The following is a 27,276-nucleotide window of genomic DNA, read 5'->3' on the forward strand; positions in this document are numbered from 1 at the left end:
GCCTCCAGTAAGTTTCTGCTGGGAATGGAGTGCAGAGACCCTGTCCCCATATGCCAGCATCCCTGAACACAGCTGCCTGCTCTAAAATTACTGAGACTGAGGGAAAGACGCCCACAAATGAGCTGGGAGTGATGGTCCAGCTGAGCCAGCTGCTCAGGAAAGTGCTTGGATAGGGCAGAGGGGGAGGTAGTGAGGTGGAACAGGCAGACTCTTAAGGACAGACCTATATGAAGCTCAGGCATTTATATGGTTACCACCATAATGGATTGCATAGGAAGCTTTTCCTTCCATTCTTTATAGGGCTGAAGTTAGTCATGCCTGCTTAAATAATAACTGTGGTCTCTTCTTGACATTAAGTATGTGATGGAATAATCCTACATACAGGCTTCTTGATGTTTTCTTTCATTTTATTTAATGTGGTGTTTGAAACTGTTGATTTGTTTGTATGGTTTTATCTACACTAAATGACACCCTTGTCAATATTCTCATGCATATATCAGCATGCATATGCACACGGTTTCCGCTAGGGCATAGAGTTGTGGGACAGAGCTGTGTCTCTTCCTTTGACCAGGTGAATCTGACCTACTCCCCAAATTGAATGGAACAATTTATACTCCTACCAGTAATGTATTGGAATTCTAAGTACACGGTATTTTCTCCAACAATCGATTTTGCAATTGTGCTCTCTTGCCTCTCATGTGAATGTACTAGGAATGGAGATTACAATTCACTGAAACTGTGGCATTACACTGAGGTGGTAAATCCAAGGATCTTACAAATAGAAGGAAGCATACGTACATGCTGGGGTTACCAGTGAGGTGTCCCACAGCTGGATCACACTCACCTGTGAAAGACGACTGTGTCCATGCTGGGCACACAGTGCATTCACATGACATCTTGATGTTGGCCATGAAGGGTGTGTTTACACCGAAGAAATGGGCAAATGCCGTGGGAAGCAGCTTTCTAAAAAATGGTTATTTCGTGAACCAGTGTAACAGCACAGCACCAGGCTGTCACTTCAGACAACCCTGTGCTCAGTCCAACTACAGGTATTTCTGGAAAATACCTCAGGAATCATTGGATGAGGAGCAAAGAGCTTTATGAGTCCGGAGGGAGTTAAGGCATTAGTTTTGGATTTCTCTGTCACAAAGTGGATCTGATTTTCACCCACTTACTCACTTATTAAAACAGATATTTTGTTTGGTGCTGAAGGAATGGAAGTAGACAGCACACATTAGGGAATGTGAAAATTGAAAATAAAGGAAAATGTATCCCAATAAAGTGGACCAGAACATGACACTGTAGGAAGGTATGAACCTAAACCAGTGTGAGATGTACCCTCCTGTCACAGGGATGAAAAAAGACAGGGTGGCAGTGAAGGGAATCCATCAATGGCAGGAGGGAAAGTACCACAGTTCATGGACGAAGAGTCCTGGCCAGGCAACAGCCCAGACAGTTTTTCAGCAGACAGTTCTGCTGGCAAAGCTGCAGATTTTCTTCCAGAACCCCCTGGACCATTAGGTTCATTCCCAGAGCTCTGCCACAAAGAGTGGTGGGTTGCCTCCATTTTCTCATTGTGTTTGTCTCCTGGTTGCATCTGGGGTTCTTCTGTGGCTGTGTCGAGGCTGAAATAGCAGAATCCCAAGGACCACCAGGATCAAGCCTGCCACACCCATGCGGATGAGATTCTCCAGCGTGTAATCTTTGGGGTTGGAGGCTAGGAATGAGGACCAAGAGGTTACAGAGGTCAGGGGAGACCCAAATCACCCCGGATCCTGGATGTCCACCAAAGTCACCCACCTCCTCTTGATAGGACTTTACCCTCCATGCCAGTCCCAAAACTGAGATTTTCTTCTACTCACCAATGTTGGGGTCTGACTTGTTTTGGGGTGGGCTGATGGTGTCAGCTCCTACTGTGGGGAAAATAGAAGCAGATGCTCAGGAGCCTGAGACCACTGTCCAGCCTGTCTTCTGACTCTGTGTTCTATATCCGTCATTTCCTCATTACATAGTTTTTATACAGTTCCTGAACAACCCCTTCTCTGCAGTAATGGGGTTTCCTCTGGCATACTCATTGGATTTCTTCCATATCCATGTCTTCTTTGAATTCAGACTGCTTATGAGTCACTCTGGAGTAGATGCTACCTGTGCCCTAGGAGCTCAGGGTTGGGGAGAAAAATATCCTCCCAACACAGAAATAATTGTGTCCTTATATGTCCCCTGTTCAGTCTGGGATACAAAACCCCATGTGCTCATGTCCCCACAGCTGAGAGTTCCCATTTATTCAACAGCCAAGGATCCAGCATCCATGGATGAGGGGTTGGTATCAGGGGCTCCTGAAGGTTAGGAGCACAGAGGGACCGGATATTCCGGGGCAGGGTCTCCTTCCCTCCATCTCAGCCAGCTCCCATCTTTCTGGGACTGCATTTTAATCTGTACCTGGAACTTTACATCCTCGTGTGCTTCCATTAATTCATTTTTCATATAATTAGAAATGCCCACACTGGTTGATAGATATACACATAGATAGGTGCACACATCTATACAAAACACATTAGTATGTATTTCCTAAAGGTGATGTGCATTTACTGGGTCACATAAACACCATTATTCCTTGCTTGTGTGTGGGTCTAGGCAGGGAGATCCTATCGTGAAAAGCTATTGAATGAAGAGTATGGCCATGAAGATGAATATCTGTATATATATGTTATATATTCATAGATCATTTGTATATACATATATAACCATATATATTTATATTAACAGAAATATTATAGATATATGAATACATAATCACATGTATTTGTATAGATATATAGATCTTCCTGTCTAGAGAAAGGGAGAGACAGAGAGGTGTGGTCTGTCTGTTCCTCAACAGAACTGCAGTCACGTCTGTGGTCTGGGGGCAGGAAGACGACAGGAACACCTGGTCTCAGGCTTGGTGAATGGAGACAATTCAGGGAGGCATGCCCATAATGGGAGGCTCCATCATCATCTTGGTGTTTTGGGACAAACTCTAGAAATCTGGTGATGTTTCCAGTAAGGATAGCTAATCATTTTATTTACATTGTCAAAGACAAACTTTGCTCCCACTATCTCACAGGGTCAAACTGAGGAAGTCCCTATGTATGGTTTTCAACTTCAAGGAACAGAGAAGTTCAGTGGAATTATAATATCGAGTGAACACAAAGACAAGGAAATCATGAAAAGCTATTACCTCATTTTAATATGAAAATCAAAGTAGCAAAAAAAAAAAAAAGAGAGAGAGATAAAAATTACAGACCCCAAATACTGAAAGTAATGTTGAAAAAGAAACCAAAGCAGGAGGCATCACAATTCTGGACTTCTAGCTGTACTACAAAGCTATAATCAACAAGACAGTATGGTACTGGCACAGAAACAGACACATAGATCAGTTGAACCCAGTAATGGACTGACACATTTATGGCCAACTAATCTTCAACAATATAGGAAAGAGTATCCAATGCAAAAGAGACAGTCTTTTCAGCAAATGGTGCTGGGAAAACTGGACAGCTACATACAGAAGAATGAAACTGGACCACTTTCTTACACCATACAGATAAATAAATTCAAAATGAATAAAAGACCTAAAGATAAGACAGGAAACCATCAAAATCCCAGAGGAAAACACAGGAAGTAGCCTCTTTGACCTTCGCCACAGCAACTTCTTACTAGACATGTCTGGAGGCAAGGGAAACAAAAACAAAAATGAACTGTAAGGACCTCATTAAGATGAAAAGCTTCTGCACAATGAAGGAAACAGTCAACAAAACTAAAAGGCAACCAATGGACTGGGAGAAGTATTTTCAAATGATATATCAGATAAAGAATAGTATCTAAAACCTATAAAGAACGCATCACACTCAATCCCACGAAACCAAATAATCCAGTGAAGAAATGGGCAGAAACCATGAATAGGCAATTTTCCAAAGAAGACATCCAGATGGCTAACAGACACATGAAAAGATCCTCAATATCTCTCATTTCAGAGAAATATAAATCAAAACCAGAATGATAACCACCTCACACCTGTCAGAATTGCTAATGTTAACACCTCAAGAAACAACAGATGTTGGCCAGGATGGGGAGAAGGGGGAACCCTTTACACTGCTGGTGGGAATGCAAACTGTTGTACCCACTCTGGAAAACAGTATGGAGGGTCCTCAAAAAACTAAAAATAGAAGTATGTTAGACCCAGAAATTGTAATTGTAGGTGTTATCCAAAGAATAGAAAAATGTTGATTCAAAGGGGAACATGCACTCCAAGGTTTATAGCAGCACTATCAACAATAGCCAAATTATGAAAAAAGCCCAATGTCCATTTTCTGATGAATGGATAAAGAAGATGTGGTGTGTATGTGTGTGTGTAGGATACATACACACACACACACACACACACACACACACACACACACACACACGAAATACTACTCTGCGATGGAAAAGAATAAAATCTTGCCATTTGCAACAATGTGGATGGAGCTAGAGTGTATTATGCTAAGGCTAAATAAGTGAGTCAGAGAAAAACAAATATCATATAATTTCACTCACATGTGAAACTTAAGACAGACAACAGATGAACATAGGGGAAGGGAAGGAAAATAAGATAAAAATAGAGAATGATTTTAAGTGATACATCACTGGGTTCTGCTACTGAAGCCAATACTACATAGTGTGTTAACTAACTTGAATTAAAAAATATTTTTAATGTTTACTTATTTTTGAGAGAGAAGGAGAGACAGAGTGCAAGCAGGGGAGGGGCAGAGAGAGGGGGAGAGACAGAATCCAGAGCACGTTCCAGGCTCTGAGCCATCAGCACAGAGCCCAATGTGGGGATCACACCCACGAACCACGAGATCATGACCTGTGCTGAATTTGGACGCTCAACTGATTGAGCCACCCAGGTGCCCCAATAAATAAATTAATTAGAAAAAAAAAAACAGCAATGGGAAGTCAGAGAGTGCATAGTGAGTTAACGGCACATAAAAATATGCCCAAACCAATAGCTCCCTTAGGCATACTTAGCTATTATTCAGACAACTTACTTTGTGGTATTAAAGTAGTTAACCAATTCTTAAAACAAGCTATGAATTGACACCATTTTTATGAATAAAGTTGAAAAGCTTTGAACCTGGTATCAGGTGTGCACCCTGTGGCAGTGGGGCCCCCAGGTAAGCATAGGGGGCAGCAGAGCAGAGCCCACAGGTATAGAGACTTCCCTCTAGGGGAGAGTCCATGGGGCCTGACACCACAGTTCAGATTCTGATATGGAGGCATCAGGAAGAGAGTAGGAGGCCTCTGTCTACTCAGAATCCTTCACCCACCCCTCACCCACACCCTACCTCTCATCTCTGCTGAGACTGAAGGATGGGGGAGCCTGGGTGGAGGTCCCTGCTCTTTCCAACCTCTCCTGGGCTGGACCCTACTCTACGGAGTCCCCTGAACCCTTCATTTGTCACTGTCTCAGGTTTTCCTGAGGATTGGGCCCTGAGCTGATGGAGTCAGTAAGGACAGGGTTGGGGACCCCTCACCTGAGACCTGGAGCTCCAGGGTCACTGGGGTGTGACAACAGGTGGGGGGGAGGTGCTGTATGAGCCATAGTACCTGTAGGTCCCAACCTGGGCTGAGGTCACAGGATCATGGAGAATTTGGCCTGGTAATGCCCATCTCGGTACTCTGATCTAAGACGCAGGGGGGGATTGGCTTCCCCCTCCTTGGACAGAAGGAAAGTGTCCACAGAGCTCCAGGACTGACACAGCAGGGTCACATTCTCTCCTGAGGCCACCATGGGTCCTGGCTGCACTGAGAGGGAGGGTGTGGAGGGGAGCTGTCCTGGAGAGAGGAAGGCAGGTGAGGGGCTGTCCATCCTTGCTCTGACTGTCTGTCTGTCTGTCCTCTGAGTCTCTCCCCTTCCCCATCCCCTGTCTCTCTGTCTCCCTCCTCCCTGGGGACCCCACACCCCTGATTCCAGCCACCACCACCTGGGATGCCCCCAGCAGGGCCTGTGCAGAGTCTGGGGCCCTGACTGAACCCGTGTCCCCTCACCTGTGACCAGGATGTCCAGGGGGTCACTGGGGGCCGACCACTCGGAGGAGAGGTTGTGTCCACCATAGCATGTGTACCGGCCCCCGTGGGAGCTGTTCACTGGGCCCAGGGGGAAGTCGGCCCCCGAGAGCCCAGCCTGGGGCTGCAGGCTAAGGTGCTGGGGAAGGTCACGTGCCCCCTCCTTGTACAGAGTGAATCTGTCATAGCCAACATCGGAGCGACACTGGAGGGTCAACCTCTGTCCAGGGGTCAAGAAAGGGCTCTGCTGGGTCAGGAGGGAAGGCTTCCTGGACACACTTGGGAGACAACCAGTCGTGGATTGAGGAGCAGATTCTCCCCAAACCTCTCTTCTCCTATCCTGGCCCCCAGGTCTCAGTGTCTCTCACATTCTGTCTCTCTGACCTGTGAGACCCCCATGTCTCCTCCCCCCACCCTCTGATCTGGGGCTCCCCTGGGAGCAGAGCCTCCATAACCTGTCTGGTGGTCAAAACACGGATGGAACAAAAATCAGCTTCCCTCACCTGAGACCAGGAGCTCCAGGGCGTCACTGGGGTGTGACAACAGGTAGGGGAAGTTGCTATATGAGCCGTAGCACCTGTAGGTCCCCCCCTGGGCTGAGGTCACAGGACTCATGGAGAATTTGGCCTGGTAATGTCCAGCTCGGTACTTTGATCTAAGACGCAGGGGAGGGTCGGCTGCCCCCTCCTTGGACAGAAAGAAAGTGTTCACAGAGCTCCAGGACTGACACAGCAGGGTCACATTCTCTCCTGAGGCCACCGTGGGTCCTGGCTGCACTGAGAGGGAGGGTGTGTAGGAGAGCTGCCCTAGAGAGAGGAAGGCAGGTGAGGTGCTGTCCATCCTTGCCCTGAACTGAGTCTGTCTGTCTGTCCTCTGAGTCTCTCCCCTTCCCCATCCCCTGTCTCTCTGTCTCCCTCCCTCCCTGGGGACCCCACACCCCTGATCCCAGCCACCACCACCTGGGACACCCCCAGCAGGGCCTGTGCAGAGTCTGGGGCCCTGACTGAACCCGTGTCCCCTCACCTGTGACCAGGATGTCCAGGGGGTCACTGGGGGCCGACCACTCGGAGGAGAGGTTGTGTCCACCATAGCATGTGTACCGACCCCCGTGGGAGCTGCTCACTGGGCCCAGGGGGAAGTCGGCCCCCGAGAGCCCAGCCTGGGGCTGCAGACTAAGGTGCTGGGGAAGGTCATGTGCCGCCTCCTTGTACAGAGCGAATCTGTCATAGCCGACGTCAGAGCGACACTGGAGGGTCAGCCTCTGTCCAGGGGTCAAGAAAGGGCTCTGCTGGGTCAGGAGGGAGGGCTTCCTGGACACACCTGGGAGACAACCAGTCGTGGATTGAGGAGCAGATTCTCCCCAAACCTCTCTTCTCCTGTCCTGACCCCCAGGTCTCAGTGTCTCTCACATTCTGTCTCTCTGACCTGTGAGACCCCCGTGTCTCCTCCCCCCACCCTCTGATCTGGGGCTCCCCTGGGAGCAGAGCCTCCATAACCTGTCTGGTGGTCAAAACATGGATGCAACAAAAATCAGCTTCCCTCACCCGAGACCAGGAGCTCCAGGGCGTCACTGGGCTGTGACCACAACTGGGGAGTGTTGTTGAAATAGCCATGGCATCTGAAAGTCCACCTGGCGCTGGGGGTCACAGGGCCCACAGGAAACAGGGCCTGGAACTGTCCACTGGTGGGTTGCTGGGAGTCCAGGGTCCAGGAGGGTTTGGGTTCTCCTTCCTTCATCAGGACGAACCTATGGAATTCCATCCATGAGGTGCACTGGAGGGTCACCTTCCCTCCTGAGGTCACGACGGGGCTGGGCAGGGCTGAGAGACGGGGTTTGCCATGGAATCCTAGGAGAGGAGGAAGGGGTGTGTTAAATGGGGCTCAGATTCCACCCCCCACAATACCCCCAGGGCTGGACTGTGAGAGGGAGACGCTCTGGGAGCAGACCCCCTCCCTGAAGGCAGAGCCTGGGGCGGGGACTCTGAGGGGGCTCGCACCTGTCACCACCAGCTCCAGGGGGTCACTGCGCTCTGACAAGCCAGCGGGGCTTCGATAGGAACAGTGATACCGTCCTGCATGTCTATCTGTCATGTGTGTGATGGAGAACTTGGCCGTGTTCCCAGGCTTCTTTGGGATATGAACATCCTGAAGCCCTAATCTTCCCTCTTCATCCAGAAGGAACACTTGGGACTCCAGAGTCCCCTGACAGCAGATGGTCACAGGTGTCCCCCAGGGGACCACAAGGCCTGGCTCAGCCCAGATGGTGGGTTTGGGGAGGGCCCCTGGAAGGAAACAGAGGCAAAATCACAAGACCTTCCCCACCCACCCCCAGTTCTCAGCTCAGACCCAATCCCCCAGACGTCCCCTCTCCATTTGCCCAGAACTGCTGTTCTCCATTTGCAGCTGCCTGGTGGGTGACCCCTGTCTCCAGTGAGGAGGGGACATGCTCCTAGGGACCCCTAGGGACACACTTACCTGCCTGCCCTCGGGTCCTGGGGCCCACACTCAGTCCTGGAAGAGAGTTCCTGTGAGAGGATGGCCCCAAATCCTGAGCAGAACCCCTCCTCCCCATGAGCCTCCTGTGCCTGGGGTCTCTGAAACCCCAGGGCCTGGCTGTGACTGCGGGCCCCTCCCAGACTAGGGCGTCCCCTCCCCTCCTGAGATCTCACCGAGGAGAAGCAGGGCTGTGAGGGTGGGGGTCATGGCGTCTCCTGCCTCTGTCCCTGGTTGTGCAGATGGAGGGATCTCAGTGCCCGCAGGACAGAGAGAAGCACAGGGTGTGGCCACTTGGGGGCTGGTCTGCCTGGTCATGGGGTTGTCACGTCAGCAGCCCCACAGGAAGGAGAACAGCCTGTCCCCAGGGGGTGGCTCTGGTGTCCATGAAGGTGCAGTAAGTGGACCCCGAGTTTTCCTGAGATGCCCTGTCTAGGTGAGGAGACCAGGGCACGTCCTTCCCTCCCAGAGACTCCCCTATGGGTTCTCCGTCATTCTCACCACATCCTGGGGGTGCCACCACACATGGGGTTCCCAGGCTCCGGAGATGCTGTAGGTGACGAGGGTTCTAGATCTTCTGTGGCCTCATGTCAGTGCAGACATACCTGTGGCATTTCTGCATGATTCAGGTCAAGGTCACCATGGCAATGCACACAGAGGAGAAATACAGGGAAATAGGGAAGGAAACACAACCCTCTCCTGGCCTTAGAGTGTGGGTGGGCTTTCTTTCTGTCACAGCCTTCATGGACTTCTCTATTTTCCTGTGTCATCATCCACCTCCACTTCCTGGGAACACGCCCATGAGTCCCTCCTGTCTCTCAGTGCCCCTTGTGTCTGGGGCAGAGTCCTCCTTTCCATTCTGGGACCCTGCATGCAAGATGTAGGGGACAATGCATGGGTGAGTGCCCTGATCTGGGGGACAAAGCTAATTCTAATGTAAATATTACTCCATCATCTGCTGCCCATGTGACCTTAGCAGAGGGACCTGGTCTGTAGCACTTTGTCCTTAACCCCACTCCTCACAATGGGTGTGGGGTCAGGGGTACCCAGAACATGGCAGAATCAATCATTGTTAGTTTCCCAACCTGAATAAGAGGGGTGTGGTTGGGACAGGAGAGGACCAGGTGTTGGGCCCCACAGTCAGGTTGGACCAGGGATACACCCTCTCTAGAGGACCCATCTGCTTCTAACGTGGAGAAATGCTATTTATGATGTTTCTGAAGTAGCTGGCATCCATCAACTGCAAGAAAGGGGAAACAAACGTTTCTAGAATTGACAGGACCACAAGAGAAAAAGAGGCCAAAGCCAAGTGACCACCAGTCCCTGGGATCCAGCTGGGGGTCATCCAATTTGACTTCTGCCTCTGTGTGGCCAGGAGGGGCAGCCAGGTGTTCACAGGCAGGAAGGGCATGTGCTTTCTGGGTGACTGTGGAAGCTTCATGACCCTCCACCATGTTTGGGGTGGGACCTGACATGTCTCTGCCCACTGATCCAGCCCAAGGTCAGCACTGAGCCATGTTCCCTCTGTCTGTGTGTAAAGTGCTTCCTTCCGTTGGAGCCCCACATGGGTGTCAGTGCATGTGTGAATGTGTGGCTCCCATGGGAGCCATCAGTGCCCAAATTTCCCTCATCAGATGCTATGTTGGGAGAGTGGAGGCCACAGGACAAGGTTTCCATGACTATCCACCCCTTACAGCTTCAAGACAGCCCTGGGAGCAACTGTCTCTGGAAATAGGTGTGTGGAGGTGAGTATACAATATGAATGGACGTCAGACTCTCTATAAGTCATTTATCATAGCTGAGATTATAGAACAGTAAGAATATAGGAAACTCATTATGTTATCCATGTTACACATCTGAAAGAGCAGAGAAGAAAACTGAAGTTTTGAAGCCATAACAGAGATTATATTATAGAAGATACATAAATTTAGAAATGCATTAGTGAATACGCTGGAGGTAAAAACCTATAGATCAGCTCTAGCTGTTTTTGGTGGAGACTTTCAGGTTTTCCATGAAGACTATCATGTCATCTGCAAAGTGCAGGATATAAAATCAATCTACAGAAATCAGCTGCATTTCTTTACACCAATAATGAAGCAGCAAAAAGAGATATCAAGGAATTGATCCCATTTAGAAACTGCACCAAAACCCTTAAGATATCTAGAAATGAACCTAAGCAAAGAGATAAAAAGATCTGTTTGCTTAACTATAGAAAGCTTATGAAAAAATTGAAGAGGAAACAAAGAAATAGAAAATTATTCCATGTTCATGGATTGGAAGAACAAATATTGTTCAAATGTTCATACTGCCCAAAGCAATCTACTCATTTAATGCAACCCTATCAAAATAATACCAGCATTCTTCACAGAGCTAGAATAAAGAGTTCTAAAATTTGTGTGGAACCAGAAAAGACTCTGAATGGCCAAAGGAATGTTGAAAAAGAAAACCAAACCTGGAGGCATCACAATTCTGGACTTCAAGATGTATTACAAAGCTGTAATCATCAAGACGGTATGGTACTGGCACAAAAAAACAGACACATAGATCAATGGAATGTACTGGAGAGCTCAGAAATGGACCCACAAGTCTATGGCCAACTAATTTTGACAAGGTAGGAAAGAATATCCAATGGAAAAAGACAGTTTCTTCAGCAAATGGTGTTAGGACAACTGGACAGCGACGTACAGAAGAATGAACCTGGACCCTTTCTTACCCCATACACAAAAATAGATTGAAAATGGATGAAAGACCTAAGTGTGAGACAGGAAACCATCAAAATTCTACAGGAGAAAATAGACAGCAACTTCTTTGACCTAGGATGCAGCCACTTCTTATTGAACATTTCTCCAGAGGCAAGGGAAATAAAAGCAAAAATGAACTATTGGGACCTCATCAATATAAAAAGCTTCTGCACAGCAAAGCAAACAATCAACAAAACTAAAAGGCAACCGACAGAATGGAAGAAGAAATTCTCAAATGACATATTGGATAAATGGCTCATATCCAAAATCTGTAAAGAACTTCTCAAACTCAACACCCAAAAAACAAATACTCCAGTGAAGAAATGGGCAGAAGACATGAATAGACACTTCTCCAAAGAAGACATCCAGATGGCCAACAGACACATGAAAAGATGCTCAACATCACTCATCATCAAGAAAATACAAATCAAAACCACAATGAGATACCATCTCACACCTGTCTGAATGCCTAAAATTAACAACTCAGGAAATAAATGTTGTAGAGGATGTGGAGAAAAGGGAACCCTGGTGCACTGCTGGGGGGAATGCAAACCAGTGTGGCCACTCTGGAGAACAGTGTAGAGGTTCCTCAAAAAATTAAAAATAGAACTACCCTACAACCCAGCAATTGCATTAATAGGTATTTAATCAAAGGATACAAAAATGCTGATTCAAAGGGGCACATGTACCCCAATGTTTCTAGCAGTACTATCAACAATAGCCAAAGTATGGAAAGAGTCCAAATATCCACTGACGGAAGAATGGATAAAGATGTCTCAATGGAATACTACTCAGGGAACAAAAAAGATTAAATCTTGCCATTTGCCACAATGTGGATGGAACTAGAGAGCATTACGCGAAGTGAATTATGTCAGTCCGAGAAAGACAGATATCAAATAATTTCACTCATATGTGAAATTTTAAAAAGACAACAGATGAACATGGCAAAAGGGAAGGAAAAACAAGATAAAAACAGAGGGAGGCAAACCATGAGAATGTTAAAAACCAAGAACAAACTGAAGGTTGCTGGAGGGGAGGTGGGTGGGGTAATGGGCTGAGTGGGTGATGGGTATTAAGAAGGGCACTTTTCGGATGAGCACTGGGTGTCATATGTAAGAGATGAATCACTGGGTTCCTCTCCTGAAACCAAAACGGCACTGTATGTTAATTAACTTGAATTTAACTTTAAAAAAAAGACTAGATGGAACAGTCTCAAACTATTTTTACCATCATTGAGAAGACACAGATGAATATAAAGACACAGAATATAAAATTGGAAAACAATTTTGAGGACACTTTGTCAGGTGCAATGCACAGACTGAAGTACTTGGGGAACAGGGAGTCTGGTGGATATGGTGAGTTCTGGAAGGAGAGCAGTGAGGAGGATATTGGGCAGCCATCAAGGGGTCACTGGCTGGGAATTTTGCAGAGATGGAGACAGGAGACTGCTGGTGTGCACAGTATATCCATGACATCTGTGTCTTGATATTTCGTGGTGGAGTTCATAGTGGGAAATTTCTCAGTTTTTCCTCATTGAGGATGATATTAGTTGCATGTCTTTTGCATATGGACTTTATGATCTTGAGGTATGTTCCTTCTCCCCCTACTTTCTTTTTTATATATTAAATGTAATTTATTGTCAAATTGGTTTCCATACAACACCCAGTGCCCATCCCAACAGGTGCCCTCCTCAATGCTCATCACCCATTTTCCCCTCTCCCCCACCCTCCATCAACTCTAGCTTTGTTCTCAGTATTTAAGAGTCTCTTATGGTTTGCCTCCTTCCCTCTCTGTAACATTTTCCCCCACCCCTCCCCCCATGGTCTTCTGTTAAGTTTCTCAGGATCCACATATGAGTGAAAACATACGTTATCTATCTTTCTCTGCCTGACTTATTTCACTTAGCATAATACCCCCCAGTTCCATCCACGTTGCCGCAAATGGCCGATTTCATTCTTTCTCATTGCCAAGTAGTATTCCATTGTATATATAAACCACATCTTCTTTATCCATTTGTCAGTTGATGGGCATTTGGGCTCTTCCCATAATTTGGCTATTGTTGAAAGTGCTGCTATAAACATTGGGGTAGAAGTGCCCCTATGCATCAGCACTCCTATATCCCCTGGGTAAATTCCTAGCAGTGCTATTGCTGGGTCATAGGGTAGATCTATTTTTAATTTTTTGAGGAACCTCCACACTGTTTTCCAGAGCAGCTGCACCAGTTTGCATTCCCACCAACTGTGGAAGAGGGTTCCTGTTTCTCCACATCCTCGCCAACATCTATAGTCTCCTGATTTGTTCATTTTAGCCACTCTGACCAGCATAAGGTGTTATCTCAGTGTGATTTTGATTTGTATTTCCCTGATGAGGAGTGACGTTGAGCTTCTTTTCATGTGTCTGTTGGCCATCTGGATGTCTTCATTAGAAAAGTGTCTATTCATGTCTTCTGCTCATTTCTTCACTGGATTTTTTTGTTTTTAAGGTGTGGAGTTTGGTGAGTTCCTTATAGATTTTGGATACTAGCCCTTTATCCGATATGTCATTGGCAAATATCTTTTCCCATTCTGTCAGTTGCCTTTTAGTTTTGTTGATTGTTTCCTTTGCAGTGCAGAAACTTTTTATCTTGATGAGGTCCCAATAGTTCATTTTTGCTTTTAATTCCCTTGCCTTTGGAGATGTGTCGAGTAAGAAATTGCTGCGGCTGAGGTCAAAGAGGTCTTTTCCTGCTTTCTCCTCTAGGGTTTTAATGGTTTCCTGTTTCACATTCAGGTCCTTCATCCATTTTGAGTTTATTTTTGTGAATGGTGTAAGAAAGTGGTCTAGTTTCATTCTTCTGCATGTTGCTGTCCAGTTCTCCCAGCACCATTTGTTAGAAGACTGTCTTTTTTCCATTGGATACTCTTTCCTGCTTTGTCAAAGATTAGTTGGCCATATATTTGTGGGTACAATTCTGGGGTCTCTATTCTATTCCATTGGTCTATGTGTCTGTTTTTGTGCCAACACCATACTTTCTTGATGATTACAGGCTAAAGTCTGGGATTGTGATGCCTCCCACTTTGGTTTTCTTCTTCAATATTACTTTGGTGGGGCACCTGTTGGTTGAGGGTCTGACTTCGGCTCAGGTCATGATCTCGCTGTCTGTGAGTTCGAGCATCAGGCTCTGTGCTGACAGCTCAGAGCCTGGGGCCTGTTTCAGATTCTGTGTCTCCCTCTCTCTCTGCCCCTCCCCCACTCATGCTCTGACTGTCTCTCTCTCTGCAAAAATAAATAAACATTAAAAACTTTTTAAATTTAATAATGCTTTAGCTATTCGGGGTCTTTTGTAATTCCATACAAATTTTAGGGTCGCTTGTTCTAGCTTTGAGAAGAATGCTGGTGCAATTTTGATTGCTATTGCACTGAATGCCACACACTTCCAAAACTCAAAGGGAAGAAATAGAAAATTTGAACAGATGCATAACCAGTGAAGAAATGGAATCAGTTATCAAAAATCTCCCAACAAATAAGTCCTGGACCAGATGGCTTCCCTGGGGAATTCTACCAGACATTTAAAGCAGAGATAATACCTATCCTTCTCAGGCTGTTCCAAAAAATAGAAAGGGAAGGAAAGCTTCCAGACTCATACTATGAGGCCAGCATTACTTTGATTCCCAAACCAGACAGAGATCCAGCAAAGAAAGAGAACTACAGGCCAATATCCCTGATGAATACGGATGCAAAAATTCTCAACAATATACTAGCAAATCAAATTCAACACCATATAAAAGGAATTATTCACCATGATCAAGCGGGATTCATTTCTGGGCTGCAGGGTTGCTTCAATATTCTCACATCAACCAATGTGATACATGACATTAATAAAAGAAAAGAACCATATGATCCTGTCAATCGATGCAGAAAAAGCATTTGACAAAATACAGCATCCTTTCTTAATAAAAACCCTCGAGAAAGTTGAGATAGAAGGAACATAGAAGGAACATCATAAAAGCCATTTATGAAAAGCCCACAGCTAATATCATCCTCAATGGGGAAAAACTGAGAGCTTTCCCCCTGAGATCAGGAACACGACAGGGATGCCCACTCTCACCGCTGTTGTTTAACATAGTGCTGGAAGTTCTAGCATCAGCAATCAGACAACAAAAGGAAATCAAAGGCATCAAAATTAGCAAAGATGAAGTCAAACTTTCACTTTTTGCAGATGACATGATACTGCACATGGAAAACCTGACAGACTCCACCAAAAGTCTGCTAGAACTGATACATGAATTCAGCAAAGTCGCAGGGTAGAAAATTAATGTAAAGAAATCAGTTGCATTTTTATACACCAATAATAAAGCAACGGAAAGAGAAATAAAGAAACCGATCCTATTCACAATTGCACTAAAACCATAAAATACCTAGGAATAAACCTAAACAAAGATGTAAAAGATCTGTATGCTGAAAACTATAGAAAGCTTATGAAGGAAATTGAAGAAAATACAAAGAAATGGAAAAACACTCCATGATCATGGATTAGAAGAATAAATATTGTTAAAATGTCAATAAAATATTTTTAAAGGCAGAAGAGGAAAAATAGAAGAACAAACAAAAGAGGGGACAAACTAAAATGGGAAATCTAATAACAATCTTATCAGGAATTACACTATATGTAAATGATCTAAATACAACACTTAAAAGACAAAGATTTTAAGATGGGTTTAAGAAAAACAACTATATTAGTTTTGCTTCCCAATATAAACACTGGGAGAGGGACAAAACATAAGAGACTCTTAGATATGGAGAACAAACAGAGGGTTACTGGAGGGGTTGTGGGATGGGGGGATGGGCTAAATGAGTAAGAGGCATTAAGGAATCTACTCCTGAAATCATTGTTGCACTATCTGCTAACTAACTTGGATGTAAATTTTAAAAAAATTAATTAAAGATGAAAAAAAGAAAAACAACTATAAGCAAAACTCTATTTGCAGTCTATAAGAAATTCACTTCAAATATAATGGTGTAAATGGGTGAAAAGCAAAAGAATGAACAATGTGGATGAATCTTGAAAACATTGTGCTAAGTAAAAAATCCAGACACAAAAAGTCGCATATTGTATGATTCCACTTAGATGTACTAAGTAGACAAATTCACAGACATAGGAATTGGAACAGAGATTGACAAGGGCTGGTGGCAAAGGGACATGGGAGTGATTATTTAATGTGTAGGGAGTTTCCATTTGGTATAATAACAGTGTTCTGGAAATGGATAGTGGTGATGATTATCTAAGATGGTAAATATACTTCATGCCACTGAATTATATGCTTTAGTGATGGTTAAAATGGTGAATTTTATGTAATGTAACCACATGAAAAGGTAGAAGAGGGGTGCCTGGGTGGCTCAATTAGTTGAGCATCTGACTTCAGCTCAGGTCATGATTTCACAGTTTGTGAGTTCAAGTCCCACATCGCGGTCTGTGCTGACAGTGCAGAGCCTGGAGCCTGCTTCAGATTCTGTGTTTCCTTCTCTCTCTCTCTGTCCCTCCCCCACTCACACTCTATTTCTCTCTCTCAAAAAATAAATAAAAACATAAAAAAGTAGAAGAATGAAAAATGTACTATGCAAACATTAATCAAAAGAAAATTTAAGGGGTTGTATTAGTTTCTAATTGCTGTTGTCATAAATGACCACAAACTTGGTATCTTAAGATAACATAGATTTATTATAATTCTGGAGGTCAGAAGTAAATAATCAGTCTCACCGGTACAAAGAAATAGGGGGGCATCCACCTACTCTATCTTCATCCAGAACTGGAACTCTGAATGCAACTGATGTCTAAATATTGACCATGTATCCAGTAAATCTGGAATTAAAAAAAAATTTTTTTTTAGTTAACATACAGTGCAATCTTGTTTTCAGGAGTAGAATTTAGTGATTCATCACCTACGTACGACACCCAGTGGTCATCCCAACAAGTGTCCTCCTTAATACCCATCACCCATCTAGCCCATCCCCCACCCACCTCCCTCCATCAACCCTGTTTGTTCTCTAAAGAGTCTTTATGGTTTGTTTCCCTCTCTTCTCTCTCCCCCCTCTACTTCCTATATGTTCATCTGTTTTCTTTCTTAAATTTCACATATGAGGGAAATCATATATTTGTCTTCTCTGATTGCCTTATTTCACTTAGCATAATGCATTCTAACTCCATCCACGTCACTGCAAATGGCAAGGAAACTTTTTAATTTGGATAATACATCTTTATATTATTTTTTATCTTCTGTGCACACACCTGTATAATCTTGAAGCAATACAATTATTATTCTTATCCATTTCAGTGCTTATCACTTTGTTTTGCTTCATTTAATTGGTTAGTACCTCCAATTAAATAAATTCAATGCCATGCTGAATACAAATGGTCATAGGAAACATACTTGCATCATTTCCAATCAGAGAGAGGACTTCAAGTTCTCACCTTTAAAAATGATTGGCTAAGTGGTGATTGCTAAATATGCCTCTGTAAGTTCTAAGAAACAACCTTTTATATCTGATGAGTTTTTATTTTCATGATGAATTGTTGGTGTATTTTATCAAAAGCTTTGTCTGCACCTGTTGAGATTTCTTCATTTTTTTAATTTTTAACTAAAGTACAGTTGACATATTAGTTTCAGGTGAACAGTATAGTGATTCAACAATTACATGCATTATGAAATGCTCACTATGTGAAGTGTAGTTATTTAGTGTCAGAACAAAATTATTACAATATTATTGACTATATTCCCTATGCTGTATTTTTCATCCCTGTGGCTCATTTATTTTATAGCTCGAAGTTTATGCCTTTTAAGCTCTTTCATTTGCTTCACCCATCCCCACCCTCTTCCCCTCTGGCAACCACTAGTTTGTGAGATGGTCATTTTTTTTAACTTATTCTGTTAATGTATTGGATTATATTGATTGATTTTTAATACTTTAAGCTACTCTGTTCTTCCTCTCCCCTGCAAAATCCAGTATGGTCATGATGTATTGTCCTTTTTATATACTGCTGAATCTTATTTGTGAATGTTTTGTTTAGAGATTTACATCTAAGTTTATGTGAGACATTGTTCCGTGCCTTTCCCATTCTATAAATTCCTTTCCAGGCTTTGGTGTCAATATTTTCCTAGCCTGATAAAATATTACTTCCTTTTTTTATTATTATTCTCAAGAAAGGCTTGTGTAATTCTGGTGTGTGTGTGTGTTTTGTAAGTGTTTGGAGGAAATTGCCAATGAAGCCTCCTCAACAGACACATGTATATATTACAAGATGATTATCACTATGGGATTAGCTAACATTTCCATCCCATAACATAGCTGCCTTTTTTATATGATGAGACCATCTTAGATCTACTCTCTTTGCCACATTCAAGATGATACAGTATAGCTATGGCCACCATGCTGTACATTAGATCCCCAGAATGTATAATCTTAGAACTAACTATATATCTTTTAATCTTATACCTATAATCTTGACCAACACTTCACCATTTCTGCACCCCCAGACCTGACAGCCACCATTCTGCTCTCCATTTCTGTCAGTTTCCTCACACTTCAGTTGGGGGGTGATTTTTGATCACAGAGTCAATGCATTTAATGTATACATAAGGTGATACATATTTTCTACTTATCCTTCATCATTTTGGAAACTTGTATTTTTGGGGATTGTGTTCATTTCATCTACATTTTCTAATATGTTGGCATACAATCGATCATCATGTTCTATTATTGATTTAAAGTCTGTAGGATGTGATGCCCTCCTGAAAATGATAATGGGTGCCCCCCACTCTTGGCCATTTTGACTAGGATTTATAAATGTGATTAATGTTTTAAAAAATGAACATTTTGGGCTTTATTGATTCTTCTTTATTTTTTGTTCGTCCTCATTAGTAGCTACTATTATCACTATAATTTCCTTCCTTCTACCTTCATTTGGAATAATTTGCTTCTTTCCTCCTCTAAATTCTTGGTATGATAACTTGGATCATTGACTTTTTAGGCTTTTTTCTTTTCCTTTCTTCTTCTTTTTTAAAAATTACATCCAAGTTAGTTAACATATAGTGTAAAAATGATTTCAGGAATAGAATTTAGTGATTCATCACTTACATATAACACCCAGTGCTCATCACAACAAGTGTCCTCCTTAATGTCCCTTGCCCATTTAGCCCCCCACCTCCTCCCCTCCAGCAACCCTCAGTTTGTTCCCTGTATTTAAGAGTCTCTTATGGTTTGTCTCCCTCCCTGTTTATTATTATTATTTTTGCTTCCCTTCCTTTATGTTCATCTGTTTTGTATCTTAAAATTCCACATGAGTGAAATAATATATTTGTCTTTCTGACTGACTTAGGTCGCTTAGCATAATACCCTCCAGTTCCATCCACATAGTTGCAAATGGCAAGATTTCATTCTTTTTGATTTCCCAGTAATACTCCATTATATATATATATATATATATATATATATATATATATATATATACATATACATATATATATATACACACACACACACACACATATATATATACACACACACACAAACACACACCCCACATCTTCTTTATCCATTCATCTACCAATGGACGTTTGGGCTCTTTACATACTTTGGCTATTGTTGATAGTGCTGCTGTAAACATTGGGGTGCATGTGTCCCTTTGAAACAGCATACCTCTGTCCCTTGGCTAAATACCTAACTAGTACAATTGCTGGGTCGTAGGTTAGTTCTATTTTTAGTTTTTTAAGGAACCTCCATACTGTTTTCCAGAGGGGCTGCACCAGTTTGCATTCCCACCAGCAGCGCCAAAGAGATCCTCTTTCTCCGCATCCTCGCCAACATCTCTTGTTGCCTGAGTTGTTAATTTTAGGCTTTTTCTTTTCTAATATATTCGTTCCTGGTTGTTAATTTTCCTGCGCCATAGGTCTGATGTGTAACATTTGCATTATCATTCAGCGTAAGCATTCTCCCATTTCCATTTTGGGTTTCTCATTTCACTCACGGATTATCGAGAAGTCTGTTGCTTTATTTCCAAAATGTAGGGGCTCTAGCTATCTTTGATGGCAGAATCCGGTCACTCCCAGAGGGTCCCAGGAGTTCTTACTGGTCTATGTTAGGAGTCCAGGCTGGCTGGGGCCATTAGGCGGCCTCTGTGGGCAGCTCCCGCGCCTCCTGGGGTCCCCGCGGTCCCCTCCCTGGAGTGTGGGGTGTGGGTCCTTCCTGGGCTAGCGGATGGCCAGAGCAGCATACACGCTGGGCTCTGCTGGAGGCTCCCCGGCTTGGGAGGAATGGGGTGCACTCGTCTCCCGTCTGAGCGTCAAGCGGTTCAGCTGGGCGTAGGTCACATCTGGGGGGGCGTCAGATGCGGCAGCCTGCAGTGGGCGGAGGGAGAGGGGAGGTGTGTGGTTAGCGTGGGGGGAGCCTGGGAGCCTGGAGAAGAGAGGACCCACCTGACTGTCCATCTGCCTGTCTTCCTCTGCTTGTTTGTCTTCTGTGTCCGGCAATCCCCCCCACAGGGGGGAAGGAGAAGTGGCCGGTCCCCGACTGAGTCTTGATCTTGAGTGGCTCACCTGGGCATACGTCGTTCCTTGGGGGTCTCCATCCTCCGCGTCCTGCTGGAGACAGACAGTGAGGGGGAGATTCGTCTCCTTGATTCCACTCGACAGCCTCGGTGAGTTTTCCACACTATTGCCAGAGTGATGCTTTCGAACTTTTAGGCAGCTTAGGTCAATCTCCTGGTGGACTCCTCAGGGACTTCCTGAGCCTTGGGGCATCTGGGTGCTTCCTACGGCTCTGAATCTGTTCCTGACACTGTTTCTTGCTCATTTGGCTCCAACCACATGGCCGTCACCCCCACCTTCCTGAAAACGCATGTTGCTGCCTAAGGACCTTTGCGCCTGCTACCCCCACCTCCTGCCTTATTTTCCCCAGCCACGCTTTGCACTCCAGGACACTGCCCACTTCCTCGCATATGGTCTGTCGCCCACAAGGTGAGCTCGCCGAGCGTGGGTCAGGTTTGCTCACTGTCGTGCCTGCAGCACTAGGTGGGGCCTGGTAAACGGTGGGCTCTCCGTGCACATTCGCCGGGCAAATGAACGAACGGGGCCTAGAGACCTGCGGGTGCTCACGCACCCTCTTGAGACCTGAGCGAGCACCCCAACAACCGGAAGTCCGACGGCGGGTGAGGACCAGTCACGGGGGGCATGTGGGAGGTCCCGCGAGGTCACGGCAAGAGGCCCCGGGGTGCCCAAGGAGGGAGAGGGCACCCGTGGGACACCGCCCGACCGGGTGGTGTGAGGACACAGGAGTGTCCGTTGGTTTACGTTTGGCACCAGGAGGGCCCTCGGGGTCTGCACGGGAGCAGGGGTCTCACCCGCTGGTCCAGCTCCACCCCCTCCTCGGGCTGTGCGTCTTGCACGGCGGCATCTGCTGGGGCGGAAAGGGGGGCGTGTCTCTTGGCAAGGTCCCCTGGGCTCACACCCCACCCCGCGGTCCAGGGACCCCAGTGGCGGGTGAGGGGCCGAGGCCACACGTGCAGGAACGCGGTCCTCACTCCCAGCCACCAGCCCCTCCCAGCCCCCACCCCCCGGGGCGCCCCCACTCCTCTCACAGAGGGTCTCCTCCTGGGTGGCGGCAGCTGGCCCGGAGCTGGGGAGGAGATGGGGTGTTAGGGGGCATAGACGGGCAGGCGGGTGGGGGCCCGGGGGTCTGCGGGCACGAGTTACCTGTCCTGCAGGCCTCTGTCCTGGGGCTCTGGGTCTGCGGCCCCTGCAGGAAGTTGGGAATCAGCCTCCCCCTGGGCTGGGAGGTTACGACCCCCGCCACATAATCCCAGAGGAAAGGAACCCTTCACACACATTGCCTGTGTTTCAACATCTCCCGAGACGGAAAAGAGGAAAACACCTTCAACTGGCACATGGGTGCCGACCTTACGTGTTTTCTTTCTAGCCTCTCTGACGTGAGACTCTGCAGAAGTGTCTTTCTACGCTGGCCTTTCCGACATCTGGTTTCCCTCTGGCTGGTGCCCTGAGCCACTCTCCATCCACCCACGGAAGAGCCACCACCCCCTGGGGCTGGTCACCCCCGTCCCTTCTCACCCGGCTTCCTGCCTTTGCCCTGACGCTGGCGACGGACGAGGAGGACGACGAGGAGGCAGAGCAGCAGGACGAAGGCCCCCGCGGCCCCGATGAGGACGTACAGGTACCGGTTGGGACCTTGGGCAGAGCCACACCGTGAAGGAGGCAGTGATGCCATTTAACTGGGCGCCTGCTGTGTGCCAGGCACGTGCTGGGCTCTGGGCATTCACCTCTGACCCTGTCAAGGGTCACGCAGCAGGGGACTGCCGCCCCGCCCCCGCCCCCCCACTCCACAGACAGGAAAGTGAGGCACAGGGAGGCTGATCACGTGTCCCAGGTGGCCCAGCGTGGAGGCGGCAGGGGTGGGACTGGAACCCGGGCTGTGGGTTCCCTGCACTCTCCTCATGCTGCCCCCCCCCCCAGACTGACACCAGCTTGGGGCTCTGGGCTCCTTATCTGCAGGCGGGTCTGTCCCAGCGTCTTCATCTGGGGCCGAGGGTCCTTCCAGATTCCCCTCACTACCTGAAGGCCCCCAGCCATTGTCCTCCCGTCCCTCCCCCTCCAGGGTCATCCCACCGCTGCAGAGGGCCAGGTCCCCATAGAATCCCGACCCGGAGGGGCTTCCCCATGAGCCCTCCTCTCCCCCCCGGAGGGGGCCAGAGCCACGGCCAGAACTGAGGGGAAATCTAATCTGGGCCACGACTCTCTCCTTTACACCTGGGGAAACTGAGGCCCAGGCAGGGGAGGGGCGTGTCCAAGCCAGCGTCTCCAGAGGTGCCTGAACTGACGGTGTAACCAATCCCTGCTCCCATGGACCCACCTGCCTACTCCTGACAGAGACCTTCACTTGCCCGCAGAGGCTCCTGGGGTCGGGGGCAGGGGGGCAGAGGGGGCTGCCTCTTCCCCAGCTGGGCCCCCACCCTCTCCCTCTGCCATGACCACCCCAGCCCTCCTCCCCCTGGCCTCAGAGCCCCTGGAGCCTGGTGGCCGCCCTGGCATCTCTGAAACACAGGAAGGAAAGCCCTGGACAGAAGTCACCGTGACTCACCAGCTGTTGAGCTGGGATCTGTGGCTGGGGGGCCAGGCTCTCCAGAGGATCCTGGGGGAAAGGCAGTAGTAGAGGAGGGGGCTGGAGTTTCCCTTCAAGACCCTGTCTCTGCTTATAGTCTTCTCCCTCATGTGCCCTGCGGCCCCCAGGGCCCTCCTCCTCCACCTGGAGAATTGTGGTGACGGGGACAAGGGAAGGGGCAGGGAGGGAGGGGCGTGTTTCCCTTCTGTGCTCTGAGGGGCGGACCCCTCGGGTGACACTTCCCCTGAGCCCCTTCCATTATGTCTCAGCCCAGGGCTCTCTTGGGCACAGGGCCCTGAAGACAACATTGGGACACAGAGGGGACAGGGCTGGGGCCCCTCACCTGAGACCTGGAGCTCCAGGGGGTCACTGGGGTGTGACAACAGGTGGGGGGAGGTGCTATATGAGCCGTAGCACCTGTAGGTCCCCCCCTGGGCTGAGGTCACAGGACTCATGGAGAATTTGGCCTGGTAATGTCCAACTCGGTACTTTGATCTAAGACGCAGGGGAGGGTCGGCTGCCCCCTCCTTGGACAGAAGGAAAGTGTCCACAAAGCTCCAGGACTGACACAGCAGGGTCACATTCTCTCCTGAGGCCACCATGGGTCCCGGCTGCACCGAGAGGGAGGGTGTGGAGAGGAGCTGTCCTGGAGAGAGGAAGGCGGGTGAAGGGCTGTCCATCCTTGCTCTGAACTGAGTCTGTCTGTCCTCTGAGTCTCTCCCCTTCCCCATCCCCTGTCTCTCTGTCTCTCTCCCTCCCTGGGGACCCCACACCCCCGATCCCAGCCACCACCACCTGGGACGCCCCCAGCAGGGCCTGTGCAGAGTCTGGGGCCCTGACTGAACCCGTGTCCCCTCACCTGTGACCAGGATGTCCAGGGGGTCACTGGGGGCCGACCACTCGGAGGAGAGGTTGTGTCCACCATAGCATGTGTACCGGCCCCCGTGGGAGCTGTTCACTGGGCCCAGGGGGAAGTCGGCCCCCGAGAGCCCAGCCTGGGGCTGCAGGCTAAGGTGCTGGGGAAGGTCACGTGCCCCCTCCTTGTACAGAGTGAATCTGTCATAGCCAACATCGGAGCGACACTGGAGGGTCAACCTCTGTCCAGGGGTCAAGAAAGGGCTCTGCTGGGTCAGGAGGGAAGGCTTCCTGGACACACTTGGGAGACAACCAGTCGTGGATTGAGGAGCAGATTCTCCCCAAACCTCTCTTCTCCTATCCTGGCCCCCAGGTCTCAGTGTCTCTCACATTCTGTCTCTCTGACCTGTGAGACCCCCATGTCTCCTCCCCCCACCCTCTGATCTGGGGCTCCCCTGGGAGCAGAGCCTCCATAACCTGTCTGGTGGTCAAAACACGGATGGAACAAAAATCAGCTTCCCTCACCTGAGACCAGGAGCTCCAGGGCGTCACTGGGGTGTGACAACAGGTAGGGGAAGTTGCTATATGAGCCGTAGCACCTGTAGGTCCCCCCCTGGGCTGAGGTCACAGGACTCATGGAGAATTTGGCCTGGTAATGTCCAGCTCGGTACTTTGATCTAAGACGCAGGGGAGGGTCGGCTGCCCCCTCCTTGGACAGAAAGAAAGTGTTCACAGAGCTCCAGGACTGACACAGCAGGGTCACATTCTCTCCTGAGGCCACCGTGGGTCCTGGCTGCACTGAGAGGGAGGGTGTGTAGGAGAGCTGCCCTAGAGAGAGGAAGGCAGGTGAGGTGCTGTCCATCCTTGCCCTGAACTGAGTCTGTCTGTCTGTCCTCTGAGTCTCTCCCCTTCCCCATCCCCTGTCTCTCTGTCTCCCTCCCTCCCTGGGGACCCCACACCCCTGATCCCAGCCACCACCACCTGGGACACCCCCAGCAGGGCCTGTGCAGAGTCTGGGGCCCTGACTGAACCCGTGTCCCCTCACCTGTGACCAGGATGTCCAGGGGGTCACTGGGGGCCGACCACTCGGAGGAGAGGTTGTGTCCACCATAGCATGTGTACCGACCCCCGTGGGAGCTGCTCACTGGGCCCAGGGGGAAGTCGGCCCCCGAGAGCCCAGCCTGGGGCTGCAGACTAAGGTGCTGGGGAAGGTCATGTGCCGCCTCCTTGTACAGAGCGAATCTGTCATAGCCGACGTCAGAGCGACACTGGAGGGTCAGCCTCTGTCCAGGGGTCAAGAAAGGGCTCTGCTGGGTCAGGAGGGAGGGCTTCCTGGACACACCTGGGAGACAACCAGTCGTGGATTGAGGAGCAGATTCTCCCCAAACCTCTCTTCTCCTGTCCTGACCCCCAGGTCTCAGTGTCTCTCACATTCTGTCTCTCTGACCTGTGAGACCCCCGTGTCTCCTCCCCCCACCCTCTGATCTGGGGCTCCCCTGGGAGCAGAGCCTCCATAACCTGTCTGGTGGTCAAAACATGGATGCAACAAAAATCAGCTTCCCTCACCCGAGACCAGGAGCTCCAGGGGGTCACTGGAGAGTGACCACATGTGGGGGGTGTTGCTGAAATAGCCATAGCATCTGAAGGTCCACCTGAGCCTGGGGGTCACAGGGCCCACAGGAAACAGGGCCTGGAACTGTCCACTGGTGGGTTGCTGGGAGTCCAGGGTCCAGACGGGCCTGGGTTCTCCTTCCTTCATCAGGACGAACCTATGGAATTCCATCCATGAGGTGCACTGGAGGGTCACCTTCCCTCCTGAAGTCACCATGGGGTTGGGCAGGGCTGAGAGAGTGGGTTCGGCATGGAAACCTAGGAGAGGAGGAAGGGACACGTTAAATAGGACCCAGATCCCCCCACAGTATGCCCAGCGCTGGACTCTGAAAGGGAGACGCTCTGGGAGCAGACCCCCTCCCTGAGGGCAGAGCCTGGGGCGGGGACCCTGAGGGGGCTCACACCTGTCACCACCAGCTCCAGGGGGTCACTGCCCTCTGAGGAGCCAGTGGAGCTTTGATAGGAACAGTGATATCGGCCTGCATACTGCTCTCTCACGTATGTGATGGAGAACTTGGCTTTGTTCCCAGGCTCCAGTGGCCTCTGTCTGTCCCAGGGCATTGAGTGTCCGTCTTTATCCAGATGGAACTCGTGGGCCTCCAGGATTCCCTGACACCAGATGGTCACAGCGCTACCCCAAGGGACCACAGAGCCTGGCTCAGCCCAGAGGGAGGGTTTGGGGAGGGTCCCTGGAAGGAAACAGAGGCTGGGTCACAAGACCTTCCCCATCCCCAGTTCCCAGCTCAGCCCCAAACCCCAGACGTCCCCTCTCCATCCGCCCAGAACTGCTGTTCTCCATTCCCAGCTGCCTGGTGGGTGACCCCTGTCCTCAGTGAGGAGGTGGGATGGAACACCTGGGGACACACTCACCTGCCTGAGCTCGGGTCCTGGGTCCCACACTCAGCCCTGGAAAAGAGTTCCTGTGAGAGGGTTGCCCCAAATCCTGAGCAGAACCCCTCCTTCCCAGAGCTTCCTGTGTTTGGGGTCTCTAACAGCCCAGGGCCTGGCTGTGACGCAGGTTCCTCCCAGACTAGGGCGTCCTCTCCCCTCCTGAGATCTCACCGAGGAGAAGCAGGGTCATGAGGGTGGGGGTCATGGTGTCTCCTGCCTCTGTCCCTGTTGTGCAGATGGAGGGACCTTGGTGCTTGGAGGACAGACAGAGCACAGGGTGTGGCCACTCGGAGGCTGGTCTGCCTGGTCATGGGGTTGTCACATCAGCAGCCAGGCAGGAAGGGGAACAGCCTGGCTGTCATTTCCCCAGGGCTGAGGCTGGAGAAGGCAGCAGGCTTTGCAGATATTTTGACCACATCCGAGGCCTCACCTGATCCATAAACTGTTGTCTTCCTGG

The 27,276-nt window shown here is 48.5% G+C and overlaps 2 protein-coding genes across 7 annotated transcripts; both read right to left on the bottom strand.

Annotated features, from left to right (window-relative positions):
- Positions 1-576: 576 nt before the first annotated feature.
- LOC125915515 (leukocyte immunoglobulin-like receptor subfamily A member 6) lies at positions 577-20,511 on the bottom strand. 6 transcript variants are annotated; one of them, XM_049621421.1, is made up of 10 exons: positions 20,422-20,511; positions 9,079-17,157; positions 8,754-8,887; positions 8,560-8,595; positions 8,082-8,366; positions 7,629-7,931; positions 7,108-7,404; positions 6,588-6,890; positions 1,863-1,910; positions 577-1,717 (listed from the first exon to the last, which is right to left on the bottom strand). In XM_049621421.1, exons 2-10 carry the CDS (start codon positions 9,102-9,104, stop codon positions 1,572-1,574), a joined length of 1,578 nt encoding a protein of 525 aa, XP_049477378.1. In that variant the 5' UTR covers positions 9,105-17,157; positions 20,422-20,511; the 3' UTR covers positions 577-1,571. The 6 variants fall into 6 exon arrangements, with proteins under 6 accessions (XP_049477378.1, XP_049477377.1, XP_049477382.1 ...); XM_049621420.1 differs by having other exon boundaries at positions 1,863-1,913; XM_049621425.1 differs by lacking the exons at positions 577-1,717; positions 1,863-1,910; positions 6,588-6,890 and adding exons at positions 5,568-5,853; positions 6,067-6,220 and having other exon boundaries at positions 7,262-7,404.
- LOC125915578 (leukocyte immunoglobulin-like receptor subfamily A member 6) lies at positions 17,904-27,276 on the bottom strand. The gene is given in 14 exon segments (XM_049621520.1): positions 17,904-20,932; positions 21,691-21,746; positions 21,928-21,965; positions 22,043-22,085; positions 22,415-22,531; positions 23,442-23,492; positions 24,843-25,145; positions 25,363-25,659; positions 25,884-26,186; positions 26,333-26,617; positions 26,799-26,834; positions 26,991-27,047; positions 27,050-27,091; positions 27,094-27,276. Coding segments are annotated over 14 exon segments (2,055 nt in total). The 5' UTR covers positions 27,131-27,276; the 3' UTR covers positions 17,904-20,542.

Source organism: Panthera uncia (genome assembly GCF_023721935.1).
Source record: "Panthera uncia isolate 11264 chromosome E2 unlocalized genomic scaffold, Puncia_PCG_1.0 HiC_scaffold_19, whole genome shotgun sequence".
Taxonomy (NCBI): Eukaryota; Metazoa; Chordata; class Mammalia; order Carnivora; family Felidae; genus Panthera; species Panthera uncia.

What these genes read in the sequence shown, in the direction of transcription:
- LOC125915515 (XM_049621419.1), bottom strand. Translation starts at nt 9,104, where the DNA reads ATGTGTGGTGGCACCCCCAGGATGTG. An exon ending in CCTGGAGCTGGTGGTGACAG is followed by an intron (nt 7,932 to 8,081) that starts GTGCGAGCCCCC and finishes CTCCTCTCCTAG; the next exon opens with GATTCCATGGCAAACCCCGT. An exon ending in CCTGGAGCTCCTGGTCTCAG is followed by an intron (nt 5,854 to 6,587) that starts GTGAGGGAAGCT and finishes TCCTCTCTCCAG; the next exon opens with GACAGCTCCCCTCCACACCC.